The sequence below is a fragment of the Dreissena polymorpha genome, chromosome 4 (genome assembly GCF_020536995.1).
Source record: "Dreissena polymorpha isolate Duluth1 chromosome 4, UMN_Dpol_1.0, whole genome shotgun sequence".
NCBI lineage: Eukaryota > Metazoa > Mollusca > Bivalvia > Myida > Dreissenidae > Dreissena > Dreissena polymorpha.
Window position 1 is genome coordinate 36,373,526 of NC_068358.1, and position 16,836 is coordinate 36,390,361.

General features: G+C 36.8%; 1 protein-coding gene and 1 long non-coding RNA gene across 5 annotated transcripts; one reads left to right on the forward strand and one right to left on the reverse strand.

Moving 5' to 3' along the window:
- Window positions 1-208: 208 nt before the first annotated feature.
- LOC127879447 (AN1-type zinc finger protein 2A-like) lies at window positions 209-16,337 on the forward strand. Of its 3 annotated transcripts, none has more exons than XM_052426275.1 (10): window positions 209-379; window positions 4,046-4,088; window positions 6,110-6,161; window positions 7,081-7,212; window positions 8,200-8,360; window positions 11,573-11,716; window positions 12,832-12,895; window positions 13,302-13,378; window positions 15,076-15,154; window positions 15,789-16,337. In XM_052426275.1, exons 1-10 carry the CDS (start codon window positions 325-327, stop codon window positions 15,837-15,839), a joined length of 858 nt encoding a protein of 285 aa, XP_052282235.1. In that variant the 5' UTR covers window positions 209-324; the 3' UTR covers window positions 15,840-16,337. The 3 variants fall into 3 exon arrangements, with proteins under 3 accessions (XP_052282235.1, XP_052282237.1, XP_052282236.1); XM_052426277.1 differs by lacking the exon at window positions 15,789-16,337 and adding an exon at window positions 15,644-15,788; XM_052426276.1 differs by having other exon boundaries at window positions 231-379; window positions 4,046-4,140.
- On the reverse strand, window positions 1,256-3,408 carry LOC127879449 (uncharacterized). Of its 2 annotated transcripts, none has more exons than XR_008049101.1 (4): window positions 2,873-3,408; window positions 2,344-2,425; window positions 1,738-1,819; window positions 1,256-1,449 (listed from the first exon to the last, which is right to left on the reverse strand). It is a non-coding gene; the product is annotated as an uncharacterized LOC127879449 (long non-coding RNA). The 2 variants fall into 2 exon arrangements; XR_008049100.1 differs by having other exon boundaries at window positions 1,259-1,449; window positions 2,344-2,420; window positions 2,873-3,407.
- Window positions 16,338-16,836: the final 499 nt, after the last annotated feature.

The window sequence follows — 16,836 nt, forward strand, 5'->3', positions numbered from 1 at the left end:
GTTTAAAAGAAACTAACAAAAAAGCGAAGATTTATAATGATTTCATATGAGTAATTTTGAAAATTAAATTTATTTTGGTTAATTAAACAACGGTGTTTTTTAATATCACATCCGCATAATACCATTCGCGTACCTTGTATTTCCCGAACGTTCCCCATTCAGATCGAGGCTGGTTAAAAATAGAAAAGTAGAACTCGTGTCTCCTATAAATAGCATTGGAAGTACCCAATTTTGTCAAATCACTTCTTGTTCTAGCTGGCAAGCTGTTATCTAAGTTTTTGACGTTCAAAACTAGTGTCAACGGAAAATTAATAATCTAAAAAGATGGAGTTTCCACAATTGGGAAAACACTGTAATCAACATGACTGTAAACGTTTAGGTAATTGTTTTAAAACTATTATTTTCTATCAAAGACAAAGTTCAATTATTGTAAAAGTGGGTGGGGTATGAAATTAGCAATAACCACTGATTTTGAAAATTGACATAAACCCAGTAAAATTATACATTTTCTGATAGATATTAGTAAACCATTTCCAAATATGTATGGTTTGTCTATCTTACATTGTCTAAAATAATGTTAGTGAATGCGGAAACATTGAAAAATCCCTTGTGTATGGTGGACGAACCAGTTATCGAACACCTAAGAAATTACGTTAAATTACCTTAAAATTGAAACACTTAAAATGACAAAAACATTTTGTTTTAACAAATGACTAACAGTTCAATCATTGCATGATTTATCTGTAAAGTTTTCCAGCAAACTACCTTCAAAAATTCATAACTATGTTTCCCTGATTATTGTCACCTCTAGCAGACAAAACAAAATGGCGGCCGATGTAAACATGACCTATTACCCGACACTTCATAAATACTGCTCCAGTATATACAAAGTCAAATAACTATCACGTGAGCCGGACTCGGCGAAAAAATCTGCGTCTGCTGCAATCAAAATTGAAAACGGAAATATGCTTTTTGGTGTGTAAATGCACGTTTTGATAAATGCATTAAAAAAAGTAATAGCAAAAAACACACAAAACGGTGTAAATAACAATAAATGCATTCCTTTAACCTGTTTTCGGCGCATTTGTTACAAGCTAATTAGGCAAGTAGGTCATGGACTTCATGTGTGACCATTTGTTTATCAATGTGACGTCATGCGCACTTTTGCGCATGTGCATACAGAACCAAAACAAAACGTCCGATAATAGGTGCTGTTCGATAACAGGTACTTACACGATACAAATTGTCATTTTTCATTTTTTTCAAAAAAGTCAACCTGGGTGTATAATTTGTTTAAAATAATGATTTAAGAACACATTTTTTATCCAAACTTTTAATAATTCATTACAGATACATTTCAGCTATGTTAGATGTCCTTGCAATTGGATGGTCCGGCAGGATTCTGGCCTGAAACACGTTACCCCCCACCAACGCAGGACCCAAAAATTCCTGAAATAGACAATAAAAAGTTGATTTTTCTTAAATGCAAATTTGCATGTGATTAAATATCACAGTTGAAATAATGTACAACAAAACAAGAATAAATGTTGAAAAAACAAAAACTTATTTGGTTAGTATTAAAAAAAAACATTATCCAAAACATGTACAACTGCCCCACCCACCTAATACAAATGTGATACCACCTGGTATTTAAGAAAATTTCAAAGTAATATTATTTCTCTTAAACAAAATTTTATTTATGAACTAGCAGTTAAATTGAACAGGAAAAACACTTACGGTTGAATATGCAGCCAGTAATCTGAATTCTTATCCAGAATTCTGATATGTCGGTTGATTAGGAATGGCAGCACCAGGAATTCTGAAAGATCGACATTGCATTGCTATATTAAATCTTATATACTTGTGTAAGATGAAACAGAAATACTATTTGTTAGAATAGTTTAACACACACCTATTCAAAAAAAGATAAACATATCATAAAATAATTAAAAAAATATTATAATAATTACTGTAAGAAGATTCGAACTCATAAAATGCGAATGTATGTAACAGCTCAATATCTTTAAACAACTTCTTGGATTTAGTAAATAATTGTCGATACATTAATTAAGAGCTTGTTTTCTTCATGAAAGGAACTCCAAAGATGCTGAAATATAATAGTGCACTGCATGCAAATATTAATTAAGTGATACAGACAAGCTGAAAGAACAGAACATTTAACCGAAAATGTTTTCTACAAGCTTTTACTGATTCAATGTGTCTTTTGCTAAAAAAATCATGCTGAGATCAAAATTAGCCAAATGTAAGGTTTAAATTCAGGATATAATTGTTAACCATCAAATTCAATGTCTTCAACATGCAACTGCTTAAAATGTTACTTACCACAGTGTAACTGTGCTCATGTATTTGTGAACCCCCATCATAATCACTGTCAAATAGATCTTTGTCAGTCATGTTCTCTAGTCTATAAAATAAAAATAAATAAATTTTAATACCGGTATGCACAAAACCTGCGACACATAATAACCGTGTTTTAGCATTGCATCCTCAATTTTGCAAAGGTAAATTTCAAGAACCTAACCTTTATATATAATAATATCCATTTATTTTTTGTATATTAATCATGTAAATGAAATAAGAACTGAAATTAATTATAGCAGTTTTAACACGTTAACAAAACTAATAATGAGATGGTGTGTGAATTATAATGCTCCCTAAATGTATAATCAACTTAAAAATAATAACGTAACTTAGCTTTTAAGTTTATAATTATGATCAATCACAGAAGTTACATTTTACATTTGTTACAAATGAAGACAAGTCCGGTACGAAATGGCGCGGGTACGATCTGGAACAGATTTTATTTGACATAATTAACACAATAATTTAGGTGATTTAAGTGAATTCATACCTGCATCGATACCAGATGAGACGTTTTCTCTTCCTGCCAAACAAATACTGTGTTTATCGTACCGATATCCGTAAAACTGCTCAAAAGATCGCTCCCGAATTCACCGTAACAACAATGTAATAATTCCGCGGAAAGGGGAGTAACTCTACTGCACAGGTATAGTGGTGTTGGAAATAAATAAATATATATTATTTCACGCGCATATACCTGATTCAAATGGTTAGGATTTATTAAAAAACACAATAATTGATTTATTAAAAGCTAAATTTCAAGTGAATCTGCCTTCTGTCTGCAAAATATTGGCCTTCGAATTTTTTACTTTCACTTTTGAGCAATGATTTTTTCTTTTCCGGTCATGGAAAGGTCAGATACCGCTTATTTGGACATATCTCCTCCCACATATGCAAATTTTTCATTTGGATTACTTCTTTTATGCTCGTAGTGAAGCGTTAAAAACACCCCACATTTTTCGGTCAACTTTTTGCCTGAACACCGATTGCGCAATAATTTGCATAGCAGGTGCGTGGTTATTGCTAATGAAATAATAGTTGTTTGACAGTTGGTTAGTTTTTTAAGACATGGAATTACTTGAAGTGTTTTCGAAATTTTACAAACGTTTAAATTAACAAAGACCGATTGAACGTTATCAATTATGTCAGCAAGCAACAAGTGTAAACTGTAATAAAGGTTGGGGAAAAAGCTATTGTCATGATATTGTGTCATAAAAATTGAACTCCATTTGTTAAACAGTAAGAGCAATTGTCTTATGATTTTAAAGTTCATTTGATGACAGCAAAAACAAAAACATAAAAGTCATGCCATATGTCGCTGTAAAATTGTACAGTAGTAACACTTGCACTTCATGTTGGCATATGGTCATAATATATTTTTAATTACATTATGTCAAACTGTATCCTTTATTATTATATTTTCCAAGTCAGCAGTCAGGATATAAGAAAAATTTATGCAGCAATTATTTTTTTCTTGTATATGATTCCAATTTAGTTTGTAGCACTAAAAAAGTCCCATGTTACGTACTTACTGTTAAAACTTCTTAGCAATTCAATTTCATGCATGTTTCTTTGGTCTTTATGAAATACAGCTACTTGATACATGTAAGCACTGCTAGTGTGACTAAATATGCAGATCTTAAAGTTTATATGTTATTTTCAGATTTCCTGCCAATGAAGTGTGATGCTTGCTCAAGGATTTTCTGGTATGTCCAGCAGTTGTCATCTACGTCATCAGGATCCTTATTTTACATTGATGTAAATTTATTTGAATTTTCTTTGAAATCATCATGTCAGTGACCAACCTAAATCAATTTGAACATACCGTAATAAATACAAGTTTTCAGACATTAAAAAATATTATAACTAGAAATGGTGCGGCAGAGGCCGACGTGGTTCCCCACGCTGCATGTTTGACCCTAGGGGGTCCCTAGGGATGGTAATGGGGCCGTGCATAGTTGAGATTGACCGTATTGTCATAAGAGAAGTTCAGTCTCCAGGCTTCCTGAAAAGTCCCAAAAAGTCAACCGGACAGGCTGATGGAAAAGTTAGCCTGTCCGGACAAAAATTCATCTGACCGAACTGCGTGATATTATAACTGAAGAATTAAGTAAAAACATCAAAGGGAGAGCACTCTTAAAAACTAGTGACGCATTAGTGTTTCTATAATGACAATAAGGTTCGAAATTCACGAAAAGAGATATTCTAATGGGATGTTTTCGTTCTTTTGGCAAGTATTAGACTTTTCAGTATTAAGTCATAGGTTTTTTTTGCCTGTCACAAGGACCGGCGATATTAGAAACTTCGCTGGACCATAAAGAATTTTGCCGGACAAGAGCGGCAGTTAGGCCTTTTCAGGAAGCCTGAGTATCAATAAGAAGTGAATCCGTGTAGAAATGAAGAAGTTATAGTAAAAGGCAGTTTTGGGTGGGTGTGGCCTATGTGGGCGGGGTGCCCCAGGGTTGGTAATGGGGCCTTGCATAGTTGAGATTGACCGTATTGTCATAAGAGAAGTTCAGTATCAATTAGAAATGAATCGGTGTAGAAATGAAGAAATTATAGGAAAAGGCAATTTTGGATGGGTGTGGTCTATGTGGTCGGGGCGCTTCAGGGTTGGTAATGGGGCCTTGCATAGTTGAGATTGACCGTATTGTCATAAGAGAAGTTCAGTATCAATTTGAAGTGAATCGGTGTAGAAATGAAGAAAATATAGTAGAAGGCAATTTTGGGTTGGCGTGGTCTATGTGGGCGGGGCGCCCCAGGATTGTTAATGGGGCCATGCATAGTTTAGATTGACCATTTTGTCATAAGAGATGTTCATTATCAATTTGAAGTAAATCGGTGTAGAAATGAAGAAGTTAATGTAAAATAACATACAAAAAATGAGTGAAAATCTCTGACCCGGCCCCACCCCAACCCCCATAACTTTTGACCCAGGGGTCAGATCAAAATTCCAAATAGTGCAGGGTCACACATATGCTCATAGCTACCATGTGTGTAAGTTTCAAGGTTCTAGTACTTATAGTGTAGGAGGAGATAGTGGCCAGGACGGATGGACAGACGGTGGAGAAGACCACAATATCCCCACGCTTTTCAAAAAGCGTTGGGATAAAAATGGTGTCCGAAAAATTGAGATACACAAAATATTCAAAAAATACAGGTGTCCGAATATTTATTATTAGAAACAAATAAAGGTATTCAAAAAAAAGTTCAAACAGTATAAAAATATTGCATTGAAGATGGTATATGGGTATGCAATTTGAATAGCGTCAATTGTTTCCAAGAATTTATACCACATGTTTGTAAAATACCATGCTGTATAATATAAATTACTTTTATATAATATTTACTGTTTCACTTTAAGCTGTTGGGTGAAACCATTGTTGTTTACCGGTATACTTAGTTGTTAACCCAATAACGCAAATGTACATGTATAAATGGTCAATGGCCTTAGGCATTTGGCTACCAGGTTTTATGACCTTAAACTGGTTGCAAAAAATGCATTATCAAAACAGATAAGCACAAATTTGTGTATTTTTTGCAGCTAGTTAAAAAAGACTTTAACAATGGTTTAAACATAACAGTTCTGTTCTCCATCATGACTAGGATCTTGTAAATTAAAAATTAAGCACTTCCTTTTTAACTTTTAAAATATTAAAGACTGAATCAAAACAAAGCTATATGTCAGTAAACATGATTTAAATAATTATTGTTGCACGTGTTTCAGCAATGACCACATTCAGTATGAGACCCATTCCTGTAAAGAGTCATACAAAAAGGTGAGTGTCCTTGCTTGCTGTTTGTTGGTAATTTCAATTGGACTTTTTTTTCGAACTTAAAAGTTAATTAATACTCAAAATAAACAAATATATTGTACAATATTTCAAAAAATAAAGTTAACACATAAAAAATCAATGTTCCTTATAGCAAAAGTCAAAATTTCAATGCTAGATGTGGTCTGGTAACATATATTTAACGCGATTCAAAATGCTCATCTTTATTTTTTCGTGTCACAATATATTCCATGTGAATTTCCAGCTAACACATCCAAACATTTACGAGGGAACACGAGATTGGCTTAAGGCAGCTTCAAAGCAGGATGTAGTTCTCACAAAAAAGTCGTTCTTCCAATGCTGAGCGAAGCCAGTCTCGCGTTTGCTCAAAAATGTTCAGATATTGTGGCTGGGAATTAACATGGAATATATTGTTGCACAACAATTAAAAACAAGAATTTTGTATCTCCTTAAATCAATGTTACCATACCACCTCTAGTGTTGAAATTTTGGCTATTGCTTTCAGGAACACTGATAATTTGCATGGGTTAACTTTATTTAACGAAATATTTTGCGAAATATTCGCTGATTTTGAGTATTTATGTTACATTAACCCTTTGCATGCTGGGAAATTTGTCGTCTGCTAAAATGTTGTCTGCTCAATTTCTAAAAATAGCATTTTCTTCAATTTTTTTCAAAGAATACTATCCGAAAAGCAAACAGTTTGGATCCAGATGAGACGCCACGTTCTGTGGCGTCTCATCTGGATCCAAACTGTTTGCAAAGGCCTTCAAAATCCGGTTCCAGCGCTCAAAGGGTTAATTGATCTTGGACAATCAAACTTCTAAAAATATGGTCCCATCATAAATTTATCAGTATGTCTGACAGATGTCAGAGAAGAAATTATAACTTTTTGTTACTTCAGGACAAGCAGGTACCAGTATGCCCGCTGTGTAACAAGCCCATCCCGCTTAAGAAAGGTCAGGTAGCAGATGAGGAGGTGGGACGGCACATTGACAGCGACTGCCAGTCCGACCCGGCCAAAGAACGAAGAAAGGTGCAGTGTAGCCTTCATGTTGGAAATTAGCGAATAACTTGAAAGAACTATCATACCTGTTGATTATTTGAGCCTTGCTGTGGGAAAACAGAGTGCAGGTGCATAAAGTATAGTCCCAGATTAGTCTGTACAGTCCACACATTGTAATCAGGGAAGACATGTTCCACCAAAACTGGGTTTTTGGAAAGAAAAGACTTTGTTTAAAGGAAAATTAACAAAATCATATAGTGACGCCTCTGCACATGCTAATCTGGGACAAAACTGTATTGACAAGCATTAAGCCCCATTTTCCCAGAGTGCCGCTGATTTGTTATGGCATTGTTTGTTTTTCCATCTTTTTATTGTATTGAAAATCTGAGGATTGCTAGTTTGAGATTTTTAAGCAGTTTGAGATTTTTAAGCTTAGCTACATAAATTGTGTGAGGAATTAGTTATGCAACTTATTCTATGGCCATTTTTCTTCATACATCTAATTTATTTAGGGCAAATGAGTGACTGGCTTAGGTGCGTATATTTAGTACAAACCATTGCTTAACCAGGGAGGTTAACTGCTGTGATTGAACTGAAATACTGTAGGATGCGAAAAATCTAAAAACAATTTAACTGATACATTAGTGTTGTGCTATTGCTGGGAACAAGGATTAAAAAAAAAATATTTCAGGTTGAAAAACTAGATAGACAATGAAGAATAAATAAAATATTGAATAATATAGGTAAAAACTAGTATGAACTAGGCAGTGCTCTGGGTAAACAAGGTTTAATGCATGTGCATAAAGTGTTGTCCCAGATTAGCCTGTGCAGTCTGCACAAGATACTCAGGGACAACACTTTCCGCTTTGACAAAATGTTTCATTAAAAGGTAGTCTCTTCTATGTAAAATAATCAGTTTAGACAGAAAGTGTGGTCCCAGATAACCTGTGCGTATTGCTCAGGCTAATATTGGATGACACTCTACACTCATGTTGATTTTCTGTGGTCTCACAACAGGTGTACACCAACAAGTGTTCTATGAAGGGCTGCAAAGTGAAGGAGCTGATACCAGTCAAGTGTGACAAGTGTCACCACAACTACTGCCTGCGACATCGCTTTGAGACAGACCACGCCTGCAAGGGGTTCCAAGATACGGGTCGCAGCATCACAGACTCAGGGTAGGATTTGTGTTTCTTTGGATTTTAGCTATTTTTAACAGTATTTCGTTTTTAAAACAAATAAATACATTCCAAACCAGAGAAAAAATGCTTCCAAAAAGAAATAAACAAGTCATGGAAAGCAACATGGACCCCTGTGCAAAATGTTGATAACATAATTTAATATATGGGGTCTGGTTAAATGAAAACTACCGAAAACTATTATATGACCTATCACCATAAAAGGAAGCGGTATGTGGTTGGGCTGGAAGCCCTAGATTAAAGGCTTGTACTTGAGCTAGCTGTGCTCTCAGTGTGAGATATGTAGAAATGGACGTGTGACAGTTTAGTTGAAACCAGCAATATAAATCGTACTCAAATAACTTTAAACTATCTTTAACTCACCCGCCTTTCACTGGTATTTTGGTCTGGGCTCACATGGATAATCAGTTTACCAGTATTGTAAATGTCGTTGAACAACTTTTCGCAAATAATCCTGCAATAAATCAATAAAACTAAAAATTGCATTTGTGTCATCCTGGTGCCTTTTAAATGTCCAATAGTATTATATATATTTTTTTTTTGTATATGAATACTTACAAATATATTTCTTGGAATTTTAACCATCAGCCCAGTTTTTAGCTCACGTGAGCACAACATGCTCATGGTGAGCTTTTGTGATCGCCTTTTGTCCGTCGTCTGTTGTCCGTCGTGGGTTGTGCGACGTAAACATTTGCCTTGTTCACTCTCTAGAGGCCACATTTATTGTCCAATCTTCATGAAATTTGGTAAGAAGATTGGTTTTTATAATATCTTAGATGAGTTCAAAAATGGTTATGTTTGCTTGAAAAACATGGCTGCCAAGGGGCGGTAATTTTAGCTCACCTGATTGCTCAGGTGAGCTTTTGTGACCGGTCTTTGTCCCTCGTATGTCCGTCCGTCCGACCGTTAACATTTGCTTGTAAACACTCTAGAGGCCACATTTCTTGTCCCATCTTCATGAAACTTGGTCAGAAGCTTTGTCCCAATAAAATCTCGGCCTAGTTCGAAACTGGGTTGTGCCGGGTAAAAACTAGGTCACTAGGTCAAAAAAAGAAAAACCTTGTAAACACTGTAGAAGTCACATTTCATGCCCAATCTTCATGTATCTTTGTCAAAATGTTTGTCTAAATGATATTTTGGTTGAGTTCAAAAGTGGTTCCGATCCGCTGAAAAACATGGCCGCCAGTGGGCGGGGCAGTTTTCCTTATTTGGCTATAGAGAAACCTTGTAAACACTCTAGAAGTCACAATTTTTGCCCAATCATCATGAAAGTTGGGCAAAACATTGGTTCAATTGATTTCTCGGACGAGTTCGAAAATGGTCGGGATCAGTGAAAAAACATGGCCGCCAGTGGGCGGGGCATTTTTCTCTATATGTATATAGTGAAAACATGTGAACACAGTTTTGGCCCAATTTTCATGAAATTTGCTCAGAACATTTGTTTCCTTGATACAAGATTTGAGTTCAAAAATGGTTCCGGTCAGTTGAATAACATGGCTGCTGGGAGGGGGGCAGTTTTCTCATTATGCCCCCCCCCTTTCGAAGAAGAGAGGGTATATTGTTTTGCACTTGTTGGCCACCAGATGGTTTCCGGATGATAACTCAAGAGTGCTTATGCCAAGGATCATGAAACTTCATAGGTACATTGATCATGACCCGAAATAGTAAAATTGTTTCCGGATGATAACTCAAGAACACTTATGCCTAGGATCATGAAACTTTATAGATACATTGATCATGACTCCCAGATGACCCTCATTGATTTTCAAGTCACTAGGTCAAAGGTCAAGGTCACGGTGACCCAAAGCAGTAAAATGGTTTCCGGATGATAACTCAAGAACGCTTATGCCTAGGATCATGAAACTTCATAGATACATTGATCATGACTCGCAGATTACCCCTATTGATTATCAGGTCACTAGGTCAAAGGTCAAGGTCACGATGACCCGAAATATTAAAATGGTTTACAGATGATAACTCAAGAACGCTTAGGCCTAGGATCATGAAACTTCATAGGTACATTGATCATGACTCGTAGATGACCCCTATTGATTTTCAGGTCACAAGGTTGAAGGTCAAGGCCACGGTGACCTGAAATAGTAAAATGGTTTCCAGATGATAACTCAAGAACGCTTATGCCTAGGATCATGAAACTTCATAGGTACATTGATCATGACTCGAAGATGACCCCTATTGATTTTCAGGTCACTAGGTCAAAGGTCAAGTTCGGGGTGACCTGAAATAGTAAAATGGTTTCTGGATGATAACTCAAGAACGCTTATGCCTAGGGTCATGAAACTTCATAGGTACAATGATCATGACTCGCAGATGACCCCTATTGAATTTCAGGTCACTATTTCAAAGGTCAAGGTCACGGTGACCTGAAATAGTAAAATGGTTTCTGGATGATAACTCAAGAACGCTTATGAGTAGGTTCATGAAACTTCATAGGTATATTGATCATGACTCACAGATGACCCCTATTGATTATCAGGTCACTAGGTCAAAGGTCAAGGTAACAGTGCCAAAAAACGTATTCACACAATGGCTGTCAAGGTCACGGTGACTCAACTTAGAAAAATGGTTTCCGGATGATAACTCAAGAATGCTTACGCCTAGGATCATGAAACTTCATAGGTACATTGATCATGACTCGCAGATGAAATAATGATGAAACTTGACCAGGATGTTTGTCTGGACATTTGGTATAGATTGAATGAACCGACTCCTCTCAGGTGAGCGAACTAGGGCCATCTTGGCCCTCTTGTTCCTTATAAGGTTATAGTAAATCTTGTTAAGACTCTAGAGGCCACATTTACTGTCCGATCTTCATGAAACTTGGTCAGAAGATTCATCTCGATAATATCTTGGATGAGTTCAAAAATGATGCCGGTTGGTTGAAAAACATGGCTGCCAGGGGGCAGGGCATTTTCCTTATATGGCTATAGTGAAACCTTGTTAACACTCTAGAGGCCACATTTATTTTCCAATCTTCGTGAAACTTGGTCAGAAGTTTTGTCCCAATAATATCTTGTTATCTCGCGTGAGCGACTTTGGGCCTTTCAGGCCGTCTTGTTAAATGGCACAGTTTTAGCCTAATTTGCCTTTAATAAACAGTGTAGCATATAACAAATTTAGTATCGTCACTTTGAAGATGAAATGACAACTCATAGTTTTGCATAATTTTTCAGGGCAGCTGCAATATTCCGTTTCCAGTCGTCAAACGGCACTTCAAAGTCCTCTACCAAACCCACCACTTCAAAGCTTGCCAACGCGGTGCCTCAACAGCGCACTGGTCACAGCCTGTCACAGGGGCTGGGCCGTGAACTTAACATGTAAGGCTACACTGCACTCTGTAGGTGTGCTAACCATACAAGCCTTGCTCTGGGAAAACTTTCCACTTTTATCGGGTTTTTCGTTTAAAGGAAGTCTCTTCTAAACTAAAATTCATTGTGGACGAAAAGTGTCGTCCATGATAAGCCTGTGCAGACTACACAGGCCAATTGTAGACAATATATTACGCACATGCATCAAGCTGTGTCTTCCCAGGGTGAGACATATACTGCTTTATTATACTCACTGTGGAGAGTTATGCATGACCGTTGAGATGATTATACTGTTAAGTTATACTTCTTTAATGCCTTTAAGTTTATAAGCCCCCAATCGGAGGCATATGCAAGGTCCAACGGTCTTTCTTTCCTTCAATCCATAACTCTGTCCTGCTTCTTGTGCAGAGCATAACTCGGGAAGTTTTTAAAGTTATTCAAATGAAACTATTATAATTGGTAGAGGGAATGAAGACGTGTAAGAGCCATAACTCTCTAATCAGTATTTATAGAATGAGTGCCCTCTAGTTAATGTTATTGTGTGGAGCATGACTCCTTTCAATATTGAAGGTATTAACATAAAACCTTGTGCATTGTCAAAGGGCATTGAGAGGAAGAGTAAATGACTTACACCCTCTTATAAATCAGTATTTATGGAGTTTTTACCTTGGCGCATTTTGTATAATCTGTTTGGTGTTTGGTGAATAACTCCTAAAATAAATAAGGTATTGTGAGGAAACTTCATAGAATAATAAAGGTCATTAACTGAATGAGTTGAGTACAAGAACCATAAGTATCAGGATTTTCAGACTTATTGACAGTTTTTTGTTCACTTGTTAAGCATAAATTCATAAGTTTTGAAAGGAAACTTGTTAAACTCTTTCAACATTCTTTGAGCTTAAATTATAAAGCAGATCCATCTGCACAGACTTATCAGGGCATCAGCCAAGTTTTACACTTTCTACTGTAATAGAATTTTAATGAGGTCTTCAAGATAATCCAGTATAGACTGAAAGTGGGATCCTTGATTAGCCTGTGCAGACTTCACAGTCTAATCTGAGACGACACATTCCGCATTTTCAAAGCCCTTGAGGAAATCAAAATATTACATGTTCCTGTTTCAGGCAGAGGGCGTCTCGTCAGCAGACAACCACAGAAAATGACCTGAGAGCAGCGCAGGCTGGTCTGGTAAGTGGACAGCCTTCTTGTAACCCAACATCAGCTGTGCATTGCTGCTATAAACCACCATCATATTAACATGGTTTTATTTTAGCACTGCTGCAATAAAGCTGTCACATGCATTATAATTACATCATTGATGTTAATAAATTGTTTGTCCATTCTCTTTTCTTTGTTTCAAAATAATACGGACAGAATTCTTGACAGTATATTGAATAACCTTGTAAGTGTGGAATACATCTAAGTTTATTTGCTTAGCAAGAAAATTAAATAAACAGGCTATAATTGATTTATAACTCAGAAATTATGCAACAAATACAAGATTCAACATGTAAGTCAGATACAGACATGCTAAGCCCTTAGGAGTTTATAGCTGTTTAATGTATTGATAACTGTATTTACTTGTAATTTTCAGTCTGAAGAGGAGATCTTGGCTCGTGCGATTCAGGAGTCGTTATCACAGACTACACAACCTCCAACACAGAACACAGGGTAGGTACACAGAACACAGGGTGGGTACACTGAACACAGGGTGTGTACATAGAACAAAGGGTAGGTACTCAGGTTGGATGCACAGAACACAGGGTGGGTACACAGAACACATGTAGGTACACAGAACTTAGGGTAGGTACACAGAACACTGGGTGGGTACACAGAACACAGGGTACAGAAAACAGGGTGGGTACACATAATATAGGGTAAGTACACGGAACACAAGGTAGATACACATAACAAAGAGTGGGTAAACAAAGCACAGGGTGGGTACACAGAACACAGGGTAGGTACACAGAACACATGTAGGTACACAGAACACATGTAGGTACACAGAACACATGTAGGTACACAGAACATTGTGTTGGTACACAGAACACAGGGAAGGTACACATAACACAGGGTGGGTACACATTACACAGGGTAGGTACACAGAGCACAGGGTAGGTACACAGAACATTGGGTAGGTACACAGAACACAGGGTAGGTACACAGAACACATGTAGGTACACAGAACACAGGGAAGGTACACATAACACAGGGTGTACACATAACACAGGGTGGGTACACAGAACACAGGGTAGGTACACAGAACACAGTGTAGGTACTCAGAACACATGTAGGTACACAGAACATAGGGTAGGTACACAGAACACAGTGTATGTACACAGAACACAGGGAAGGTATACATAACACAGGGTGTACACATAACACAGGGTAGGTACACAGAACACAGTGTAGGTACTCATAACACATGTAGGTATACAGAACATAGGGTAGGTACCCAGAACTTAGGGTAGGTACACAGAACACAGGGAGGGTACACAGAACGCAGGGTAGGTACACATAACACAGGGTAGGTACACATAACTCAGGGAGTGTACACATAACACATGTAGGTACACAGAACACATGTAGGTTCACAGAACATTAGGTAGGTACACATAACACAGTGTAGGTACTCAGAACACATGTAGGTACACAGAACATTGGGTAGGTACACAGCACACAGGGTAGGTACACAGAACACAGGGAAGATACACAGAACACAGGGTAGGTACACATACCACAGGGAGGGTATACAGAACACATGTAGGTACACAGAACACATGTTGGTACACAGAGCATTGGGTAGGTACACAGAACACAGGGAAGGTACACAGAACACTGGGTGTACACACAATTTAGGGTGGGTACACACAACACATGTAGGTACACAGAACACAAGGAAGGTACACAGAACACATGGAAGATACACATAACACAGGGTGTACACATAATGCAGGGAGGGTATACAGAACACTGGGTAGGTACACAGAACACAGCATAGGTACACAGAACACAGGGTAGGTACACAGGACACTGGGTAGGTACTTAGAACACAAAGAACACAGGGAAGGCAAGCTGTAATAGATCTTGTGTATTTGTTATTATTATGCATATAAGTCTAGTGGTGTATTCAGGTCGTATAAGCTGGTAAGACACCAATGTCACAGTGGCCATCTTCCATTTGCAGTGTTCAATGCTTCTTAAGCTTTGTTTAATGTTTCAGCATTATTTCAGAATTATTTATTTTGTTTCAAAATTATTGCTCAATGTTTACATAGTCATGTTCAAGTTTCCATAGCCATGTTCCATGTCTCATTAGCAATACGCCATGTCTAAGTAGCCATGTTCAGCCATTTTCTATGTTTCAGACTAAGCCAGGAAGAGGAGGACAGACTGTTGGCAGAGGCAATAGCAGCCAGTGAGGCAGAGGCACGCAGGCAACAGCAGGTAACTTATGTAGTACGTGTGGTTTCAAATGTAGTACACTGAATTGCCTTGAGTGTTTCTTAAGACCTTTGAGAATATGGACCCAGGGCTTCTATAATATCCTATTTGGTCATAGGTAAAGCCCCATCAGACTACTGTTACTTTAGTACACAGGAAATTATCTAATAGTGTATATAAATTATGCAGGTTTATTGAAAAGATTGTGTTTGAAAGGTAGTAAGTAGTAATTTTGCTTAGATTTCTCTATTTTAAGATAGGCTTTACTGAAACCTTCAGTTGATGTTATTTGTAGAGTTGCAAGAATGTTTAAAGTTGCAAGATTTTTAAGCAAACATTTAATATTGTGTACAGTAACATTACCAGTATACTGGATAGCCTAAAGAGATTTTATTACATCATAATGATGGAATCAATTTTTTCCTCATCCATGTAAATAATCATTTATGAAGACATCAGAATTATATTTGTTCTCTTCTTTTTTGCTGCCAGGTGATTGTTAATTAATAGAGTCATGCAGCAACAAAGTAGAGCCACATCAGATAAAGACATGCATGATCGCATCATGAGAGCAGTTGAGACTTAAGGCATGTGTCATCCAGCCACCATTCTAACCCTCCTCAATTTTACATTGTAGAGGACCACAACCCAAGAGTCTCAAAACAAGAAAAGCTGTCAAGTTTCCTAGCGTTGGTTTGGCCTCGGCATGAAGTTTTCATCTTACCTCAGTTATCATCTATACAGTGTATTTATGTGTTGTTAATCTTGGGTGTCATCGGTGCATGTGATATTTTATTGCATTATTTTTGTGTTTGTAAGTCTTCATTTTTCACAATATTTATACATTTTAATTGTGTGTTTTAATTTCTGTGTTTAATATATTTTAAGGCGTAGTGGTTTATCTGTTTTATCTGATGGGACATCATAGATGTGGATATCTACTGTCAATAAGTATACAAGGTTCTCTATATCTCTGATTACATGTTTAATACATAAATATATTTCGTTTAAAACACAGTTGTATCAATATTGTGTCGACAGTGAAACATAATTGGCAATAAATGTCAATTTAGCATAAGATTCCATGTTTCAAGTTAAATAAAAGTATTAAAAAATTAATAAAGTATTGTATGTGCATGTGATTTTATAATATTGTTGATCTTTTAATAAATGCAATTTTATTAGACCAGTGTGTTCAAGTTTTACTTCTAGAGTTGTAATACTTAGCCAAAACAATTAGCTCGTTTTCATAGCTTTATTACTGGAATGCACATTTTATGTGGCATACAAATCTTGAATAAAGTTTTTTGTATTTAAATGAATGGAATAACAAATAATTGCAAAACAAGAGCTGTGTTAGTGAAACACAATGCCCCCTACTGTGCTGCTTTGAAGCCATATATTTGATCTTTGACCTTGAAGGATGACCTTGACCTTTCACCACTCACAATGTGCAGCTTCACGAGATATACGTGCATGCAAAGTATCAAGTTGCTATCTTCAATATTGCAAAAGTTATGACCAAGGTTAAAGTTTGTGACTCGTACAATGACAGAAGACAGATAGGCCAAAAACAATATACCCCCAATCATTCGATCCGGGGGCATTAAACAAGAGCTGTCAGAGGACAGCGCGCTCGACTATTCGAGGGCTTGACAGTATAACGTTAGCCATCATGGAGAGGG

What these genes read in the sequence shown, in the direction of transcription:
- LOC127879447 (XM_052426275.1), top strand. Translation starts at nt 325, where the DNA reads ATGGAGTTTCCACAATTGGGAAAACACTGTAATCAACATGACTGTAAA. An exon ending in GCTTGCTCAAGGATTTTCTG is followed by an intron (nt 4,089 to 6,109) that starts GTATGTCCAGCA and finishes CACGTGTTTCAG; the next exon opens with CAATGACCACATTCAGTATG. An exon ending in CTGGGCCGTGAACTTAACAT is followed by an intron (nt 11,717 to 12,831) that starts GTAAGGCTACAC and finishes TTCCTGTTTCAG; the next exon opens with GCAGAGGGCGTCTCGTCAGC.